The following is a 21,169-nucleotide window of genomic DNA, read 5'->3' as shown; positions in this document are numbered from 1 at the left end:
TGAACTGCCATATACATGCATTAGTTTGGAAACCTGGTGGGGAAAGAACAAGGTTTCTGAAAAATCTCAGAGAATTTAAGCAAGTTATTTCAGAATTAAACATTTTTGGTTTGTGAATTCTGATTATAGAGTTTTCTTAGGAATAAATCTTGGAAATTCTGAGGAAAGCTGATGAAAAGTAGGCTAAAGTGAAGCTAAATTATTAATATGTTGTTCTGTGCCCCTCCTGCTCCATTGATTTAAGGGGAATAACTGACACAATTCCTTCTCAGGCTACCTAAATAAGAGTATTGTCCATGAAGCCAACTGTACTGGAACGCTCAGTTGAAAATATCACCGTGTCTCTTAACTGGATGATACCAAACAGCAGTTAATGCTTCACCATGTGCATACTACAAGGACAAGGCGAGAAGTGACAGCTGCTAATGGTAGTAGGTTATTTGGGCCTCCCTGCAGGTCAGCAGGCATCTTGACGTTTGTTTTGAATATCAGAAAGTGGAGTAAATCCTGCCAGAAATCTGGCTGATTAAAAAAAAAAAAAAAAGAAGCATGGCTGATTGAATTTAAGGAAAAACTTCAAATGACTTGCTTAAGATATTTTACTCAGATGATGGAGTTAGCACTAGAAGCGTGACTCTAAGAAATCATGACACTCTCTTTGCCGAAAAAATGTACTCTTTATAGCCAGAAGCCATTCTGAATGTGAAATGTTGCCGTACAGTGGAAATGACTTTTTGTGCAGTTTTTTTTTTCCCCAATATGAATAAAAAGCTGTGACTGACGTTAATCCAAGCAGTTATTTTCCATTCTCTACTAGCCCTCAAAAGGTCAAAGAGGAGCTTTGACCAGATGGGAGCTGGCTCAGTTGATTAACAAACTTCATGCTCATCTGACTTTATAGCCAACAGTGTATGAAAGTGATGCAACTAGTGTTACTTCCCCAAATATCCCATTTGTAGTCAGGTCAGCTGGAAACATCCTCCAATGTATGTCTCAAACTCATACCTCAGGATCAAAAGGAGGATGCCGTGGCCATTTTCCCCTTATACTAGCTCCTATAACCTCACATTCCATCACAATTCTCATGTACAAATTTTTTAGAAGACATTTTCAGGTCAGTTTTTTAATACGTACTTGGAAGCAACTCTGAAGTATTTCTGGATGAAATAAAATGCTATCCCAAGAGGCACAAGGGCGACAAGGAACCATGGAGTGGCGTAGGAGATCATTCCGATGGCTGACAGGCAGAGTAAGGTGGACCGGGTAAGAGACTCCAGGGTAGGAGGAATGTGCTAGAGCGAAACAAAAAACAGACAAGGCATTTGTCACAGGTAGTAGTACCACAATATGCCTTTTCCTATAGAGGACCATAGGGAAAGCGGAATGACACCACTGCACTCCTTGATCTTCTCCTTATATGAGGAGCCTTTGTGGTTTTGTGTGCCTACTACTCAAATGTGCAGAGGTTAAAAAATGAGTCAGTAGTTTTTTTTCTAAAGGTCAGTGTTTCCAAGATCATGGGGAAATAGGAGCCATTTCCACCTTGTTTATATAACAGGCAAGAAAGAGAAAATTGTTCTTGATATGCCAAATATTTAGAGAAAGAGCATGTTCTTTCTCAGAGCCTCTTAATCTTCCTTCCATGTTCCCATCACCCTTATATTCAGGATTATTGCTCATCCAATCATTTTAATTCACAGCCATAGTGAAAGCATCCCTTCCTCTCCCTGAATGCTCTAAATTCCCATGTGCTACAGCCAGGATGGAACATCTATTTGTCACGTGTACTTCCATATAGTTAAAGTTATTATATTCTATCCTTTTTCCTGGTTTAAGCCCAAAATCTGGTATTTTGCTGATCTAGATCTTCCAACAGAAGCAACCAGTCTGCATACGAGGAAATGTTTATTCTAATGGTTAACTGCCCACTTACCTTACTACAAATATGCGTACTTTCTATTTTGAGTTTGTCTATTATCGTTCCCAGAGCCTGTTTTTGCTATGCCTTTCTCTACTGAATATTTTAATACATCATCTTACCCAGTAGATAAGTGAAAATTTACAAAGCCAAGATGTAATAAAACAGAATATATTGATACGCCTACCTGATCAATGATATTTGTATCAGCAGAGAAGCGATTTAGAATTAGCCCCAATGGAGTCATATCGAAGAACCTGTTGATCAAATTAAACAAAAAGTTACCCAAAAAGGAATCCCAGTTTTGGATAAAAAGCCTGGTCAGACAGAACACAGAGCTGTGTCCAGCTGTTTTCTAAAATCAAGCAGTAAATACGAATAACATAACAGATGTCTGCAACCTGACTGTCTAAACGCATCTCTTGGGATTGCCCCCACCAAAAGTTTTAAGTCTCCTCTTCCAAAAACCTACTGTCTTGCCTCCTGCTCTTTCATCCATGGTCCCTTAAGATTTACAATCCCTTCCAAAGATCACAGCCTGTCCATGGCTGCTACTCAACCTCCTGCACCAGGACTCAGTTGTTTCATGACAGCACTGTGATGACTGTGTTTGTTAAGCGGGCATCCTTTTGGCTATCCCGCTGCCTGTGAGAGACTGTAGTTATCGTGCACAGAACCTGTCCCCAGCCATCAGAAGAAGCCACATCGTTTGACACCATGCCCATTGCTCAGAGCTGGAGCTGTGTGCCCTGGAGCTAGAACTACACTCAAAGCCTTCCTTGACACCCCAGCCTTGGAGGAGGTGTCAGCTACCTGACACGTTTCAGCCAGATAAAAAAGGGAACAGAATTTCACACGTTCTGACATGGAATATTCTTCCCTGATTCACTTTTTGAGGGCTTGAAGGAAACAGGGCAAATACAAGAGCTTTTCACAGGAGTACCCTCCCAGTTACAAAGACGATGGGTTTTGACCATGTAGCTTTTCAGGAGAAATATTATTTATGCCATACCTGATTGGTCCAAGGATGATCTTGTTGAGGAGATTATGGTGTAGGTTCTTGGCTGCTGTGAGGCCCATCCACTCCACAGTCAGAGATGTGATGAGGCAAAGGACAATCCCTGCTCCAGAGAGGATGCTGAAGACAGCTACATGATAAGTCTAATAAAATAACAAATACATCAGTCCTAGAAATAAACATGCATTTCTCTTTTCTACTAGGAAGTTCCCAAGGTACGTGGTACCAATCAGCTAGTATGTCACATGACTTATATTACATAATTATATTAATATAATCTTTGAGAAATAAAAGAACTATGATGGAACTGCAGTTCATTAGGTTCAAATAATTAGAAGGACTGGCAGTTCTAAGATCTCTCAACCTACCGATCAGTACCCTTCAAGAACTTGAAGTGATAGTACTTAGAACTGTGAAGATAGACTAACTGGATAAATACAAAAGTATGCAAATTTTTAGCCAAGAAACTCAGACAACCAAAGTAGAACCTCTCAAGAATTAAGGCATTTGAGAGAAGATGGAAAGTTCCACTTTATTAAGTTCAAGCACCACTGAAATTCCCAGAGCAAATCTTGAACTAATCTGCCAGGGCTATATAACACATTTAAGCCTTCTGAAAGTTTACTAAGTGGATTCCAGTAAGATATTTGTATATGAGTCAAATTTACAGCTATAAGCAGATTGTATTTAAGTAGTACATTTGAAGACTTTTTTTTTTTTTTTCTGACAGGACATTACTGGACAACCAGTACTTAGGAAAATGGAGTCATTGACTTAGGTGTTAAAAAATCCAGATGGAAAAGTTTAGTATGAGATTCCTTCCTTTGAAAAGTCAATACTTTTCCTAACCTCAAACATGCTTCTGTTTTGGTTTTGCATGTTTGAAAAGACTGATAAAATTTGAATCGTCTCATGTTTTAGCATAAACAATTCATCCATCCTATATAATAATCAATCTTAATATATCTATCTGTCTTTCCAAACTAGCTGGCTTCTAGATGAACAGCAAATAATTACTTTAGAACTCTTTTTTTTTTTTTTCCTTTTTTCCCTATCAAGCTCCAAGATATGGCCCACCTTATTTGTGCTCTTAACATCATCAATGTTCCTGACTTCATTTGTATTGTCCATGGATGTCCACGTAGCAAGCCAATAATCTATGGCCACTATAACTGAGTGTTTCAACAACTTTGAGAAAATCATCAGAAAGAGCAAGAAAAATCCTCCAGAAGTTAGATATCTCCAGCAGGTTTTCCATGGCATCTTTGTCCTGAGCCTCAAGACAGTTGACATGTTATCATCTTCATCTTCTTCCTCTTCTTCCTCTGTGACTCAGAAATTTGATCATGTTAGCTGGGAGGCAGTACTAAGAATGATACTTGGTTTTAATGGATTTGGTTGACTTTTTTTTTGTTTTAATTTTAATTTTAAGGGCAAAATTCAATTTGCCATTTAAATACAGCAAACACTTCAGACATATTTTCATAAGACTTCTCTGTGCTCTTTGAGCAACTCCATAGACTGTCAGTCTTTGACTTGTTACAGTTTTGTTAATAAAATATTTTCGTAAGTCAGGTCTTCAGTACTGACTCTTTATAGTAAGAGACTAGGCCTTTCCCAACCCCTTCAGCTACTTTTATTATACAGTCACTTTGGGTCACATGGAAGATTCTAGAAAGCTCTCCAAAGCTTTCCATCCAGAGGCTCTGACTTCTGTTACATGAAAGAGTTCAATTTTCCCTTCATTCAAGAGCACTAAAGTTTTGTCTATGATCAAATGCTAATTGTTCACATTATATTGAAGTACAATTGGTGGAAGGCTTCTGCTATGGGAAATATATATTTCATAGGTGCATTAACATGACATTTAAATTCTGTTGTTTTTTTTTTTTTCCCCCAGGTAATTAGAATATACATCTCACAGCCTTGCAGGTTGGACTTGGGGAAAAGAAATGTTGACCTCATCTTGGCAGCCCTGAACTAACAGCATTTCCACTCATTTCTGATTTTGAACATTAAAAATGAATTAGTAAGTGATTTCTTGAAAGTTGAAATTCTGCACTTTTTGGGACACAGAGACTTTGTGTACATTCCCTAGGTCACGTATGGATGACCTAGAATGCAATGTCAGGTTATATTTCTGCCCTGACATTACTGATACGTGTTTTTTTATCTGAATGATGTCTTCTTTTTGCAGGCATTCTGTGGACTATATGGACATGTTTCCCCTGTGTTTTCTGTATTACCCCACAAAGAAGATACAGGTTTTTGGCAAGGCTTTCTGGCATGGACCAAAAGGAGGTGCTCAGGAATCACCTCAATTTAAACTTCTCCAAAAATTTAACTGGTAAAGTGTACTGATGACTGCACATAGTAAGTGGTGTTTTGCTCAGCTTTGCCAAAAAAGTATGAAGCCAACATTGTATTTCCATCTCAAGGGCTATGGGGTCCAGCACTGCCTATTGTGCAGTGATTCAGAATCTCTTCAAAATGGAGCAATCCAGGACCTACAGACCTGTGACTTAAGACGACAATCCATCATGAGTGTTGCCAGATGAAACACAAGGCAGCAATAAAGAGCCTGCTAATAGTCAGTGTGCGTTCTGCGATCACTCCAGCCAACATCACTATGATAATCCCTGAAATTAGTGCTCCTGTTGAATTAAGGTGAAGCCTGCAGTTCACCTCTCTCTTTCCTGGCACAAACTTACTGGTTCCCAGGGCTGACTACTCTCTTTAGGCCTGGTCTAGCATCCCAGGGATGTTCTTGATGGGTCTTGTTGCCAGCTTCCAATATCCAACCATTGTGCCCCCCGCCCCACTTTAAAAGTGATGTGAACCTCAATCTGCACCTCTAAAAGCAACAAGACCTGGGGGGAACAATAAGGTAAGCTTGAGAACAAAGCCTAAAGCTTCTCCCATAAATAGTCGTAGCTAGAAAAAATAGCAGGTTAACTCCATATCCAAAAAGGAATTGAAAGTAGCTACGAGTTTGATCACAAGGTGGTGTTTTAAAAGCCCAGAACAGACCATTCACAGATATCTCCTGAGGGACAGGGCTACAGCTGATCTAACATTATTGTGCCAATGACTAGGCAGAGCTACCTCAATTTGCTTTAATTACAATTCTTACTGTTGTTTTACTTCTATCTCACCCCTCAATACCTCCAGGCACTATGAGTTAGCAAAGAAATTAACTTGTTTTGCTAGACCCTTATCCCTGCACAATGTTTAGAGAAATCTATGGAGAATCCCTTAAACAAGTCACATTGTAAACAGGTCAAAATATTGGACTTTCCACTGTTATTACCAGGTGTCATCAGCATCTTCATGCTTCATTGCTAAGAACTGCCAGCTATTCAAGTGGAAAGGCAATGAAACATGGTAATAGAGTAAATAAAGTGAAATGATAAAACATACCTTCATCTTCATCTTCCAGTTGTGATTTAGATTCTCTGGGGTACATGGCCCTTCTAAGGGTTTTTCTCTCAAGAGTAGTCTGGTCAGCTTCCATATCCTGTAAAAAGGAAACTTATTAATTTGAGAGCTTAGCTATCTGCCACTATGGTAGCACCAACAGTAACCTCAAAGAGACTTTATTTGGACCATTTAGCTCACAGAATGCAAAAGCACAGTATTTTAGGATTTATCTTTCAGAAAATCCTGCTTTGTCTACTTCCTTCCCTCTCTCTTTCTTCCATTCTTTCATTCCCTCTCTTCTGGAATGATAAAAACTTCAGAAATAGTCTGTAGAGAATTGGGGGGTTGGACTAGATGATGGGGTTGGACTTTGGGGTTGGACTTTGCGGGTTGTACTAGATGATCTCCAGAGGTCCCTTCCAACCCTGACCATGCTCTGATTCTGTGATTCTATGAGTCCTAAATGCTCATGGCAATAACACAATAAAAGGCTGAGAGATGCTTTAGGATGTCCCTTAGCCCACCCCTTGCCCCAGCAGAGGATCAGTTGTGCGCAGCACTCCAAAAGGTTGTTTGCCTAACGTGTCCTTACAAACCACCCATGACAGATATACCACACACTTCCTAGACAATCTATTCCAGTCCTTAACGTTCCTCACAGTTCATGTGTTTTTTTCCCTAATGCCTAGTTTAAAACTTGTGTCCTGACATGGCTTGTTTTTTTAGAAATTAACTGAAAAGCATTTCATTTCAGAAAGGTCATCCTTGCTCAAATGCTCCTATTTACCTTTTCCAATTCTTGATCTTGGCGATTCATCAAGGTTTTCCAGTGTTCATACAGCTCAATATCCTTGTTTTGGATATCTTTTAGTGTCCCTTCTCTAAGCACCATTCCATCCTTCATTGCTATGATCTAGGGGAGAAAGCATCCAATAGGTCTGCTCAGCAATGTACCATAGGCACTGACCCAGATCCTACAAGACACTGGATCTCAGTATTGGTGAGATTACCATTATTCAAATTTCTGTGCTCACTGTGTTCAGTATTTGATTAATTACTTTTTAAGCTTGTTGACACAGCTCATAAACTGAAACTTCTATAAGCCATGCTTACCTGTACTTGTAAAAAATATGGATAATAAGTAATAGTCATACTTGCAATTAAGTCACAATTTGCCAGTGGCTTCCAATAGAAAAAACCTACACAGATAATGTAAAAATAAATTTGTTCCTTCTACTATAAAATCCATATTTTTGTAAAGTTGCAGTTAGACACATGACATATGGAATTAAGAAGGAGGGACTCTATTACACAGAAAAATAGTGTTTTCATCAAGCGTTGTGGTGTTAACTTCAAGGGTATGTTCACCAGTAGCAAACCTGCATCATGGTATCTCTTCTCTTACCCAGTCAGCATGTGGTAGGTATTGTAACTTGTGTGTCACCAGAACAAGAGTCCTCTTGTCTTCTTGGAGAAACTTCAAAATGCCTTCCTGCATCAAATGATCACTTAAGTGAATGTCCAGTGCAGAGAATGGGTCATCCTGCAATCAAATCAAATTTAAAAAATAAATTAGAACAGGATACAAAAAGTAGGGTTTTTTTTTTCTTTCAAGATTTTTTTTTTTAATTAGAAAGCATCTGCCATTACTAATGTTTCATCTCTCTCTAATGAATAAGACTTAGTCAGAGGGACGCACTATGAAACAGTGAGTGAGAATCCATTGCTCTTCAATTCATAGCAATGGACTCAATCAATTTTTTGTGTTTAGATGTGTGCAGTGCTGGTGCCACACTGACAGTGTGGAGTAATCCTTAGCAGGAACTGAAATTTCCAATCCAAATTTGAAAATGCCAGGATCCGGAGCCAAGCTTGGGCCTAATTTTGATGGGAAAATGACACAGGAAAATAAAGCAGAGTTAGGAACTGTTCTAATTTCCTGCAACTAAACTGCAGATGTGGCTTGGTCTTCACTTTGAGTGAGTGTGGCTAGCAATAGGACAACATTCAGGTAAGGATATTAATACGCACACACTTTTTCTCTAAGAACAGAAGTCCCTGGTTAATTCTGAAGAGGCTCGAACAGCCTCTTCATGAGCAGTAGCCTCCTGAAATTCCTGACATGCCTTGAAATTAGTGTCAGAGAAGGGAAAATTTGTCTGAAGCCACAGCATTCTGCGGCAGACTGCTGAACACTCAATCTGTTCATTGCTCGTGTAGTTGCACTATGGTGCTTTTCCCTGTCAGGGGTCCTGCTGATTTCAGTGGGACTATGTTGACACTAGGACACCACTGAGAGCGAGCACGAGTTAGACACTGTGTTCTACTCTTCCAGTGTCAATCTCTGTAGGAAATCCCACCTTCGTCACTCTCCCAGTATGTTTTGATGCTGCCTCTGGTGGATGTTTATTTCCTATCTCTATAACTTGGATTTGGAGTTGAATACAAGTCCCTATAGTTTTCTAAATCTAACATAAATTTTTCTAAAGCTAAATAAAGGGAATGACACTATTATTACTAACTTTCCATGCTCCATGTGAAAGAGAAAAATCTTACCAAGAAGACAATGTTCGTGTTCTGATAGAGTGCTCGAGCTACGCAGATTCTCTGTCGCTGGCCGCCACTTAAATTAATCCCCTAATGAATATAATGGATCAGAAATATGCATCTTTGAATAAACATTATGATAGGACTTTGGAAATGTGATTCTTTACAATTATACAGAGTCCCAATAAAAATAAAAAGCTTTGTTAAAATGCTAATCTAGTTGATAAACAAGCATAATCCTCATATGATATCAGAAGAAAAACGATTATTCAGCAACTGATCATGAGTAAGTGTAAACTATGAAGAGCTTCTCTGAGCACAGTAGGCTGCTTAGATTGAAAAATGCAGCCAATACCAGAATAAAATTCTGAAAGCAAAATATAAGAGACTTTGATCAAAAAAAAACCATTTGAGAAACAGCTGAGAAAGCAAAAAAGTTTACAGTTTTTTTTTTGCAGCAACCCCTGATGAATTACAATAATTTAGCAGGCTGACAGCCCAATACAGACTAGATCTGTCTGAGTGACATCAGACAGCGCCTTCTTAATGCATAGGCTAAGCAGACTTAAAAGCATTCATATTATTTACCCTTTCTCCAATTTCTGTCTGATCACCGAACGGTAGTAAGTCAATGTCAGGCTGCAGAGAGCACGCATCTGTAACAGCTTTGTACCTGTAAAAGCAATATGGTCATTGCAATTATTTAGCCAGCCATTTATTTCGCCAACACAAAAACCTCCAGCTCAAATTCACTGCTAAGTTATTATGGCTCTGTCATGGTTGGATAATTGAGAAAGTAAGTAGGGCAAAATGATTATTCAGCAACTAATCATGGAGCATTGTAAACTAAGCACTGCAAAAAAATGACATATTTATTGGACATCCTTATTGGCAAGTCAACTTTTTAAAGATTTAGTTACATAAATTATTGAGTACTTTCCTCCTTATCACAGAGCTGTTTTGCTGGACTCTGGAGTATTTGAAGCCATTTTCCAACGAGTTCTTATTTTTCCCCTTTTCAAGCGCCTCTTCATTTACTTCGGTGTGATATTACAGGACAAAGGATCCTTACAGTGCTCCTGGTCTTGCCAGAAGCAGGAAACCACTTGCGAAAACTTGAAATTTGTTGTGAGATTTCTAGGTCTGTGGGGTATCACAGATGATCTGCTGGTAAGCAACTGGGATCAGACCATCTGAGTGGTGTAATTCAGCCTTGCCCCTTTGATATGAGTGAAGTTAGGCTGATGGATGCAGTAGCTGAAGAATCTGGTCCCTGAAATTTTAGATGCTCATCTGGATTTTGAGATATTTGGTTATTGCTGAGTTTTTATAAAGTAGCAATGGAGTCATACATCTTAACAAAGCAGACACTGAGAGGAATGGGATGTATTTTTAATAACTTAAAACAAGGAGTGTTGCCTTTGAAAACATCAGCAATTTGTTTTCCTTAAATCAAGTCACTTTCCACTGCCTTCGTTAGCTGACCATTTAGAAGGGCGCAAGAAGCAAGTGCTGGATAGGCACAGCAGAGGCTGTGCACTTCATTTTTCACACTCCCTTCTGTATTTCTAAAGAAAGAATTAAGATTATTTCCTTGAGGCACCCCATCTTCATGCAGTGTTTTTGTAAAGTGGCTGCTCCAGTAACTCGATCACAACAGGATTAGCACATCAACTCAGTGGAAATATGCCTAGAACCCCTATTTCCAGAGTCCTCTGGCAACCTCAGGCTCCATTAAACAAAACAAAAATATGTCAGTAGGCTCCAAAGATGGGATTCAACTCACCTAACTTCAGCTGCTTGAAAAATACACATGTGGCTTCTGCTGTATTCCATGGAGAGCCACTGCTGCTGTGTGATTTCTCACAAGCATCTTAGAGGTGCGCTCCGGTTAGAGGGGGAGCCTTGAAAGACTAATTACAAATATAAACCTTCCTTTGAGATGGCTAAAGTCAAGTTAGCTAATTCCAACACCAGGGATCGCATGCATTGATATTTTTCACAATGTACAAATTTCCTCCAGAAGGAGAAGCCAAAAACCTCTTTAAAAGAAGCTGCTAGGTGTTTTTGCAAGGAGGCTGATATTTACCTCTGTTTATTAAATGGGCTTCCAAAGATAATGTTCTCCTCCACGGTTGCATTCAGCAGCCATGGCTTCTGCGCCGCATAAGCCACTGAGTACCTGTTTCTACTGTAGACAGATAAGAGCGTTAGTAAAAAGTGAAGCACCCATATTATGAAATGTCTGAGAACCAGTTTTTTAAAAATTAATTTTACGAATGTGCATTCATAAAAATGCAGGGAAATGCACAGGCAAAGCAACTGTTACAAAAGTGAAGAATTTTAAATTAGATGCTTTTGTTAGAACAGCACCCACTCTCTCCCCTGATGGCAACAACTACACTCTAAGTTGTTTTCTATTCTCCTATAAATAGCTGGTACCTACCTCAATTTCAATCCAAAGAAAAATTATAAATAATCAAAATGATTAAAGTCTCACCAGAATAGTTATTTGGTATTTTTTTCTCTAACATCTAACATCAAAACAAGTAGTGAAAAGGCACTGTTCAAATGGCATTAGGACACTTGACTTGCTGCTTTCTGAAGTTTTAGATTATTTTACATGGTGTGCCCAGGAAATACTTTGTTCTCAGCGAACGCTTCTTTCCTTTAAGTCTATTAGATCCTCAGGGGACTGACACGATAATTGGAAAAGAGGGCAGTTTAATACAGATCGGAAAGGAATCACTACAGTCTCCCAAGTATTTATGAGACATACTTTAAATGTGTCTAAATACCTAATACAAGGTGTACAATAGGGGTATGAATGTTCTTTGCTTCTGGCTCCTTTACTTATGTCCAGGTCCCTCTGGACCTCTTCCTTCTCAGTCTCTTTGATGATACTGCTTCAAACCATACATTTGATACAGCTTTGTATGTAAGCATCTAGGATTTGCTATTGAGAGAGAGGGTACTAGGGCGTGAGAAATAGCTGGTTAGAAGCAGCCAGTAATATCCTAAAACTTTTAGGAGTTTTAGCGGTTCAGTATGCACTAGTACGAAGTATGTCCTCAGGATTATCAGGTAGCAAATCATGGTGTGGCTCCCAACCGCAGCTATGTGTGCCACTACTTCTCTATCATTTATGACGTGTTTTTAGCTTAGCTTGCCCTTCTTTTAAACCTGCAGGCCCTTCCCCTGAAGCTAGCGGTGGAGACACTGCTTGGCTTCAGCTGGAGCACAGCTGGCTCCCGTCGCACGCTGTGTGCCCTGCTCCATCACACAGTCATCAATCAATCATCTGGGTTACAAGCAACACGAAACCCAGCGCTGATCAGAAAACACGCAAACACATGGGAGGGTACATGTAATGATGTCTTGGATCTGGAGTCCCTGTCTTGCAAGATATGGAGCACACTAAACTCCCAGTGATGTCAAACAGGAGCTGGGAGCACCGAACATCTTTCAGGCAAGACCGAGGTAGTGGTACAATGGCTGGAGAAGATTGGGATCCACTGGATTTAACACAATCTGTCAGTTAATCCTATGGTAAATGATAATCAACATGGTAAGAAAACAGAGATGGCTGAAGGGTACAAAGATGAAGGTTTGAGGAAATTCTGAAGAAATGAATGAGTGTATTATGATACACTAAAAACAGAAATAATACCTTCTGGAAGCTTCAAAAGAAGGTTCAGTTTCATTTACACTGTAAGTTATGGTAAATGACATTTAGTAAGCAGGAAATACAGAGAATAACATTTTGTGCAGTTTTATATACAGGGAAACTGGAGTTAAGTACATATTTCATCACTTTGGGTTTTTTTGTTCTTAAAGGTAAAATAAACAAGGTCTAATTAAAAGTATATAACTTTTCTAAAAAACAACAGTTTCGTATCCATAGTTCATCAAGGCTAAACAGGCAAGCTATGGTGTTAGAAAACGTATTAAAAATGAAAAGGGTGTTGTAAAACCTATTAAAAATGAAGTAAATGAAGTTATTAATACTGCTTGGGCATATGAAAGGTTGACAAGCAATAAGTTACCTACTCCACACAGTTCCGCTAATGACCTGCGAAAGTTGGTAAGTACTCTAATGTCAAATTTCTCCTGAAGCAACGATAAGCTTTGCAGATATGATTTGCAAGGTGCAAACACACTTTTGAATCAGAACAGATTTTGAACCTGTTTATAGCAGTAAGGCTACATGAAGCCATGCACGGCATGACAACACGTCGGCTTTTCTTGTCAACCTCTGCTTCTTAAGGATCATATCCATGAAATACATTTTGAAGAACATGCACTGGCAGTAATGACATGAATGATTTTGCAGCTCCCTCTGTTTGTTAATTGACTTCTTAACAGTGTCGAGGGCATGGAACGGCAAAGCAGTTCTGGACCAGCAACGGTGCTCGTGTCCAGGCATAGCAACACGTCACTGCAAAGTGCAAAACCTAAAAGAGTAAGTTTGTGCTAGGTAAATGGAAACAGGCATTAGAAGGGACTAGAAAAATTATGTTAATGTGTTATTTGCCTGACTTAAAAAACCAACCAAACAAACAAACAAAACCTCCCCTCCCAGGCCTACAAATCCTCCAGATGAAATATTTTACTGCTGAGACAGAAATGCCTGCTTGCCTTCTGGGATACCAGTAACTGCAGCTGCACTCATAAGCAGATGATCCAAGTCTGGCAAAGGGCATAAAAATTCTAATAGCAGAGCCCTCGTAATGCCAGACTAGCGTGTTAAGCATCTTCCCAAAATGCCAGAACTGAGACATTTTGCTTTCTGGGCTGCACATCAGCTCTGTAAGAACTTTGATATATCATGCCTCCTGAAATGCACAACCAGTTTGTTTCCTTCGTGCACCTATCGCCAGAGAAGATGTTACTCAGAAGTGAATAAGGCCTGTTGGTTATCTCAAAAGGGTTAGAGAGCCATAAATTGAGGCTCAAAACAGATATTGCTTCACCAGAGTTGGTCCTTTATTGAGCGGAAGCTTCCAGTCTTCTCTACAATGGAAAAAAGTCATGAGAAAGCAAAAGATGGAGTCTAATAAGAGATTAAAAAGAGGTTGGAAATTAGGTCAAGCCAAACAAAAATTAGAAAACCTAAATTTCCCCTATTAAAAAAAGAGAAACTTTTATCAGCAGAGCATTGCAATGGTAGAGAAAGGGATAATGCTTTCACGTATCTATTTGGGAGTGCCCTCGGAAGTACAGTTTAACAAAAACTGAGCACAAGCCTTGCCGGATCCCTTGCAATTCCACACCAGATTTAATATGCTTGCTATTATAATCAAATATATTGTCTGAATGAGCAAGGATCAATTTTAGGATCTCCATTTCTTAAACTATTCTTCCTTAGTTAGAAATTTCATTCCACTCTTCGCTTGACAAATACACTTTAATTCTTCCAAATTCTGAGTGAAGTTTCTATGAGAACCCACACTCATTAATAATCTCATGAATAAACACATATAAGGCCTTTGCTGACCTGGGGCCTTCACAAATAAGGGGATTAAGTATTTGGTCTTGTACTTTATTAGCCTACTGACTTTGAAAGAGTGATGCAATTCCAGGGCATGGGAGTGGGCTGAAACAGAAGTTCCTGAGATTTCTAAAAAGAGTGTTTTATTTGCTTGCTGGGATTAGTACTCTTAGTTCTAATTTATTTATTGAAATGTGGCTATTTATACTGATTTTTATTCCATACTATAAAATATACATATTCCCCAAAATGGGGCATGGTGAGTTCAAGTCTGAAATGGTAGGAAAGACCAAACTGACTATGTTGATTAGATATTTTTATAAAATGTTGGATATATAAACTGATCTGTCGGAAATGTATTCAACTCAAAGTTTTAAGGAAAAGTCAAAAAGAAACCTTGTTGAAGTTTGGACAACTTTTATGCTAACTCTGGATGTTTTAAAACAGACTAATGCATCTCTAACCAGGCCCAGATTCCCTCAACCCACAAAATGAAAATGGAGGAGACAAAAGGCATACAAATTCTCTAGGATATCACTGTAACGGCGGAATGACCCATTTCCTCTGCTAATATAGGCAAGAGATTTGAGGCAAGACAAGGACGAAGAATCTACACAAATTCTGTCCAGCAGTTTGGAGGAATTTGTTCCTGTCCCTCCAAGTGGCCATAGCAGCACAGCAGCACTAGTAGGTATGCTGATTTTGGCTACTGACATTTATCTGGTTGACCATTTATCCATCTGTGGATGAGGCCCTTCAGTGTTTTCTATGAGCTACTGTGGTCACAACCTCCCCTTAAGGAGTTGTACTTGGTAATCCTTCTGAGGGGATTGCACTGACTTTTTCTATTTTTTCTTTTTCAGCCTTCCATAGCTTGAGGGCAGAACAGGCCGTTTGGGAGGATCTATTTCATAATTCTTGTGTTTCCTGTGCTTTTCACTTAGTACACAACAGCCTGTTTGCACAGAAACCGGTCCGACGTACAGAAAATCTACACTAAGTGAAGGGCTTCCACTTAGCTGCTCATCTTTGCTCGGTGGCCTGAGAAGAGGGTTCTGACTGTTTGGTTTGGTGCGGATGAGGGGAATACATGTCTCTGCATATTCCCCACATCTGTCCCTGTATAGACTTAATAACTCAGATCTGCAACAGGCTCAGCTGAATCACTGCATCTGGATAGCCTCATGCTTCAGTGTTTAAGAAGTCTCTCTAGCTGATTGCTCGCTGGGAAAACAAAAAGCCAGCTCCTTGTCTCAGGTTTGTAATCTGTCTGAGGCATGTCTTGTATAAGTGGGAAGAACTGAGATCTGGCCCATAAGATTTGCCCTGGCCGAGATCTCTTGCAGAAAGATACACTAACACGCTTTCTTTCCTAAGATCCCAAACCAGGGACAACCCTGGCAGCAGGACATACAGCTCTCACTGCCAACAACCACAACAGCAACAGGGTATTCAAACCCGGTGATGGGCTCTCACAACGATGCATTGCAGGATTGCCCCAATACAACGGGAATTGAAATTAGGTCCATCATTACTATTACTGTGCTGTTATACCTGAATTTGTTGGGGAATTCACCTAGCCTGCATTTCATCCCTGGATCAGTAGCTGCGTTAGTCATGCATGTGGAATCACATGGAAAGGGATTTAAGATAGTAAACAGGACCTTCATTATAGTTTTGTAAAGAACAGGATCCACTTAGTTAAATACCTGACGTATCCTTCTGTATTCGTCTGTCTGTCAGGCAGTCTGAAATTACCAGCAAAACATAACCATGTTGACATCAGCTATATCACAGTACCAAAAGAGAGTTTGCAATGAAAAAAGTCACTCAGTAAGGCCTGAGATGCTTGCTAAAGCATGAGTTACCTGTTTCGTTATGTTAATCAACTGAAAATACGATCTTAATCCCTCTTGAACAATGTGAAACAAATAGTATTTCACAATCTGTCTCTAGTATCTTCCTAAGATTTCTCCTTTTGTCTGATCTTCCTAATATTCCATATCTTTCTCTAGGACAACTTTAATCCTTTCTCAAATATACCTTTGAAAACAGCTGTGTGAATAATTTTAAGGTGAACTCTACTCCTTGCATTTTCTTAAACTACTCAGAAAAAAAAAATGCCTGATTGTGAAGTCAAAATCTTCATTATATGTCCCAAAGAAATTAACTGTGGTAAGTCACATATTCTCCAGCCTTCGAAGCTTAAACTCACTTATAATTAAACTAAAGTTAGTCTGGCCTTGGCTCCAACTGTACCTGCTACTCCAGTGAGATCATACATTTAGAATAGCAGACAGTGAAATATGGCTGGGGAACAAAAAATGCCACGCATAGCAGCACAGGAAAAGCAAAAATATCCAGCCTGCACCATTGCTGTAAGAAGAAAGATCACACAAGAGGTTACTACTCAAGGGATGGGGTAACAAAATAGTGGTCTCTGTGCCAAAATTCACCCTTTCTCCTCAAAAAGCGAATTAAGAAGAGTTTGGCTCGGTAGTTTTAAGGAAACAGAACTGATCTTTAAAGTCAAAGAACAAGTCTTGGGGTTACAGCACATCCCTTCCGCAGCCTCTGCCCTGCCTAGGCTGGAAAAGTGGTTGCTGCCCTGCTTAGTTTCTGTAGGAAGTTCTCATTCACTGGATCTGAATTTATGCGGATTGGAGGCCTGACCTCACTGGCAATTCCCTCTTCGGCAACAGCTTCTTCAGAGCTTTTAGTCCTTAGGTATTTGGTGTGCTCAGGCTGCCTTCTGCACGTATGACTGTGAAGAGTAACGCTGACTTCCATAGGTGAGGCTTGGGCAGATCCCAGGGAAGGGGAAAAGCATCACTCACGTGTTATTACATCTCCTTTTTTCTTCTGCTAGCAGCAGCATCACTGGGTGGGAAAGACAGCCTTTCCTGTATGCTGGTACCCCACTACAGAAGAAGCTCCAGCCTGTCATGCTTTCACAGGTGCGTACAGTAGCAGAGTAACGATGCTGAGTTAATAATCTAGGTAGGAATTCATACCGGAGCCCTGTTTTGCCTTTTACGTCTTAACTATCCCACCCCGCCGATGCTTCTTGAAGAATTTCGTTATTCGCACAACCCGAGTTGCAAGCACTGTCTGAAAGGTTACCAGACTGCAAACACCTTCGATGAAACACAGCAAAAGTAAATTGCACCTCATTGCTCTTACCAAAACGGGGTTTGGAGACAGCATGGTAATGGGTGTTATTTGCTGTAAGGCTGTCTTCAATTATAGTCAGTACTGTAAATCCAGAGCCCAATCCCAGCACGGAAAACTCTTGGATAACGGGAATAGTATATGCCTTCTATTCAGGTCATTTGATAGGGCTAATATATTAGATATTATAATACATTAGTATATTAGCTATTAATCACCAGGCTATCCTCTCTCCCTTCCTGAGGCAGTCTGATCTGAACCATAAACAGGACAGCTATGAAAATCCTTCATAAGTTTGCAGGTGATGCCCTCCAGAGAGGATCTGTGTGATAATAATCATTTAACATGCAGTTCTGAGACATGAAGTTTACATTTCTCACAGCAAAACCCAACTCCATCCTTCTTAAATGAATACAGCAATTAAGAGCTATAGGAAACATACTTGCTCCAGTGAACTTTTCCCTCCAGCGTCTGCATCTCTCCCAATATAGCAAGGAGAAGTGACGACTTGCCACAGCCAACCTGACCCACAATCATTGTCATCTGACCTATGATAATAATAATAATAACAAAAACATTTTCAAAAAAAGAAAAACACCAGTTCTACTCAAGTCCACAAGGACTAACTAGACCCAACTCTAAGCCACTTGAAATAGTTGGTTACATTTGTTAGCATCCACTATGTGAATGGGCAATATTGCATGTATTCATGTATGGAAATATACATTAATGGACACTATAAGTACTTATTACTATAAGAAATCTCGAAAGGAATGAGACTATTGCTTTGACATACATTATCATACACTGTATGGGAATCTGTTGCTTTATTGAAGTTTCTTAGGGTCAAATGATACAAAGTGGGAAGTGATTATTGTGGCTCCTTGAAATTTTGGGCCAATCTAATAAAGCAACTACAACTCAAAGAAGATCCACTACTCTCCTCCTTTGCTGTACTTCTCCTTCCCTACCACCATCGCTTTCCTACCTTCAGTCCCACTCTGTAGTGGCAAAGGTGCTCCTCAGATCTTCCCATAAACTAACCGAACTCACTAACTGTGCTGGCTAGTGCATTTGCCAGGTGAGCTTCTCGCCAGCTGGGGAGTTAATGGTCTCATTCCTTCTAAAGGAGGTAAACCCTTAGACGGGCTCACCCAGCTTGTAAACCCATGGCCTTAGATTGTAAACTCCTTGGAGCAAAGACCTTCTGGTGGTGCGCTAGGCCAGTGTTCATCCGTGTATGGGACACCTAATGCTACAGGTGAAACGAATGATACAGACTTTGGGATTACCTATAGTACTTCGGAATTACTTAATAACTATGTGATACCTAAGATGTGTCAACCTAACATAATAAGCTATTTTAAAACTAAACACTTGATAGGATAGAGAAATAATATATAAGACTATTTAATAACATGAAACACCAAAAGTGTTAGGATTTTACGGTAAGAAGAAGAAGAAGAAAGAGAAAGAGGAAGAGGAGGAGAAGGAGGAGAAGAAGAAGTTGCTACTTCTCATGCTTGCTATGTAAGTCTTCCAAAACAAATCAATGTTTTGTAAATCTGTGAAACTCCTAGACAAAAGACACCGAGGATGTAAGAAATGACAGGAACTCAACTGGACAAAGAGAAATTAATTGAAAAAGAAATTCATTGAGGATTTCTTGACAGACAAACTGCATGAGGCTTAAGGAATTCTCTGAGATGAAAATAGATGTGAAGTGGGAGACTGCAATGTAGAAGAATGGTAAGAGAAGTATAATGTATGACTGCTGTGTCCCTGTGCATCCACTGGTAGCCACTGCTGGAAATAAAATACTGAATTAGATGGACCCTTGATTTGAATGAGTATGGAGTTCTTCCTCTTTCTTTTTTTAATTTGCCTATTAAAAATGATAATTATTTTTTAAAAACCATCATTTCATATTTATTCTTACTCTTAACTTTGTTCCTGCTATTATAAAATCTATATAAACTATATAAGTATGTAAAAAACATTTAAGTTTTTGTTTATTTATAGTACTTTAGGTTAATGACATAGCTATACGACCAATACAGTTCATGACCTTGTATACATTTTTAACATTCATTTTTTTTCCTGTGAAAACCTAAATGTGTGGCTTTGTGCTTTTCACAACATCAAGAAATAGAATTAGCAGCAATTTCATATTACGTATTCCATGTTTAAGGTGCGCATTTATCCTACCTGTTGGGATTCTGATGTTTATGTTGGACAACGTAGCTAAACCACTTCCCCATGAAAAGTATCCATTAGTCACCTACAGGACAATTGCCACATGTCAGATATATAAACACGTGAGGGAAAAACAAACAGAATATCTAGTTTGGATTTGAAATATGTTACTAAAAGAAATCTCTGATTAATAGACAAGGTGGGTGAGGTATGCTCATAAATAAAATAAAGCAATTCAGGCTAGTAGAGATTGCCAAACTCAGAAGTTTGTGAATAAGAAAAGTTATATACACAAATATATATACTGTATAAAATGCAATAAAGGGATGATCTTGAGTTGAACTCCATTTACCAAATGTTTCTGTCAAGTACAAAATTAAAGACTAAGAATAATGATCAAAAGATCTCACAGGTAACAATCTAAATAGCACAGCTTATAAAGGAATGAATTATTCTGCATATTGGGATGTAGGGACCCTTGTGAATGTATTCCCAAAGTACAAATTGAATATTCACAAGGTTTATGCTGGGCATAAGAAAAATTTGCCCCAGTGCACCCCAGCCTTTTTGTGCATACTTTGGAGTCGACAGGGCCATGAAACATTCTTTGCACAGAGCACATATGTGGGGGAAAGTTGGCCAACATGACTTAAAATAATGTCATAATAAATGACACACCATAATAAATGTCAAAAAATGACTTAAAGGTTTTGATCCTGGTTCTAAGAGTGAAAGAGAAATGCATGAAGAGGAAGTCTAAAAAACTCTATATTAATTTCTGCATATCAGATTATCTGCATATCTATCTATCTTTTGTTCCTTCAGACTCATGATGCCTCTGTTTCCTGAGAAGACAGAGAACCACTATAAAAAGCTGGTCTGAAGAGAATTATTCTCACTTTAGTTTTGGCTAAAGTGCTTGTTCTTTGAATGGACAATTTGCCTTTGGAAGAACAGCAGCAAATGGTACTGTTGCAGGAGGACCTGCTCCTCATAAAGAATGAGATGATGTTTCCAAACCACCTTGATTGCGATATCATCTATCTCCACAGGACGTGTTTGCTTCCTTGTTGGCTGTTCATAGCTTTCAAGCTGATACCTCAAGGGCTGCCTCCTGTTGATGGCCTTGGTGTGCTACATAGGGAAAAGAAGAAAGGAGAAAAGTTGGAATTCTCAAGAGAGGACAGCATTTGGTTCCCTATAAAACAAACAATCCATTCCCCTTCTTACTGCCAGTCTAGGTCACAAGAAGAAACCAGTGCTTTTCAATATGTGTGGTGATAAAGACACACTACTGTGATGCACATACCGCAATGTTCCAAACACCCTTAACTGAAGCACAGGAAATATCTGATTTTTGGTTTCCCATGCATAACCATCCCAAATTTCAGCTCTGTCCTGCTCCTCA

At 39.3% G+C, this 21,169-nt stretch overlaps 1 protein-coding gene across 1 annotated transcript in view; it reads right to left on the bottom strand.

Moving 5' to 3' along the window:
• Window positions 1–21,169, bottom strand: part of ABCC9 (ATP binding cassette subfamily C member 9) — a 78,950-nt gene that overhangs the window by 20,659 nt on the left and 37,122 nt on the right. The window contains exons 17-30 of the mRNA XM_082480582.1: window positions 20,785–20,895; window positions 19,774–19,846; window positions 18,008–18,113; window positions 12,574–12,612; window positions 10,993–11,094; window positions 9,492–9,576; window positions 8,913–8,993; window positions 7,762–7,899; window positions 7,144–7,269; window positions 6,357–6,453; window positions 4,014–4,261; window positions 2,931–3,079; window positions 2,106–2,175; window positions 1,135–1,292 (exon numbers count right to left, since the gene is read on the bottom strand). Of these exons, the coding sequence (XP_082336708.1) occupies window positions 1,135–1,292; window positions 2,106–2,175; window positions 2,931–3,079; window positions 4,014–4,261; window positions 6,357–6,453; window positions 7,144–7,269; window positions 7,762–7,899; window positions 8,913–8,993; window positions 9,492–9,576; window positions 10,993–11,094; window positions 12,574–12,612; window positions 18,008–18,113; window positions 19,774–19,846; window positions 20,785–20,895 (1,583 nt within the window). The remainder of the gene's footprint in view (window positions 1–1,134; window positions 1,293–2,105; window positions 2,176–2,930; window positions 3,080–4,013; window positions 4,262–6,356; window positions 6,454–7,143; window positions 7,270–7,761; window positions 7,900–8,912; window positions 8,994–9,491; window positions 9,577–10,992; window positions 11,095–12,573; window positions 12,613–18,007; window positions 18,114–19,773; window positions 19,847–20,784; window positions 20,896–21,169) is intronic.

Source organism: Vanellus vanellus (genome assembly GCF_965231255.1).
Source record: "Vanellus vanellus genome assembly, chromosome: 1".
In the NCBI taxonomy this organism is placed as follows: Eukaryota; Metazoa; Chordata; class Aves; order Charadriiformes; family Charadriidae; genus Vanellus; species Vanellus vanellus.
Note: the sequence above shows the minus strand (reverse complement) of the source record. Positions and strands in the feature narration are given on the sequence as shown.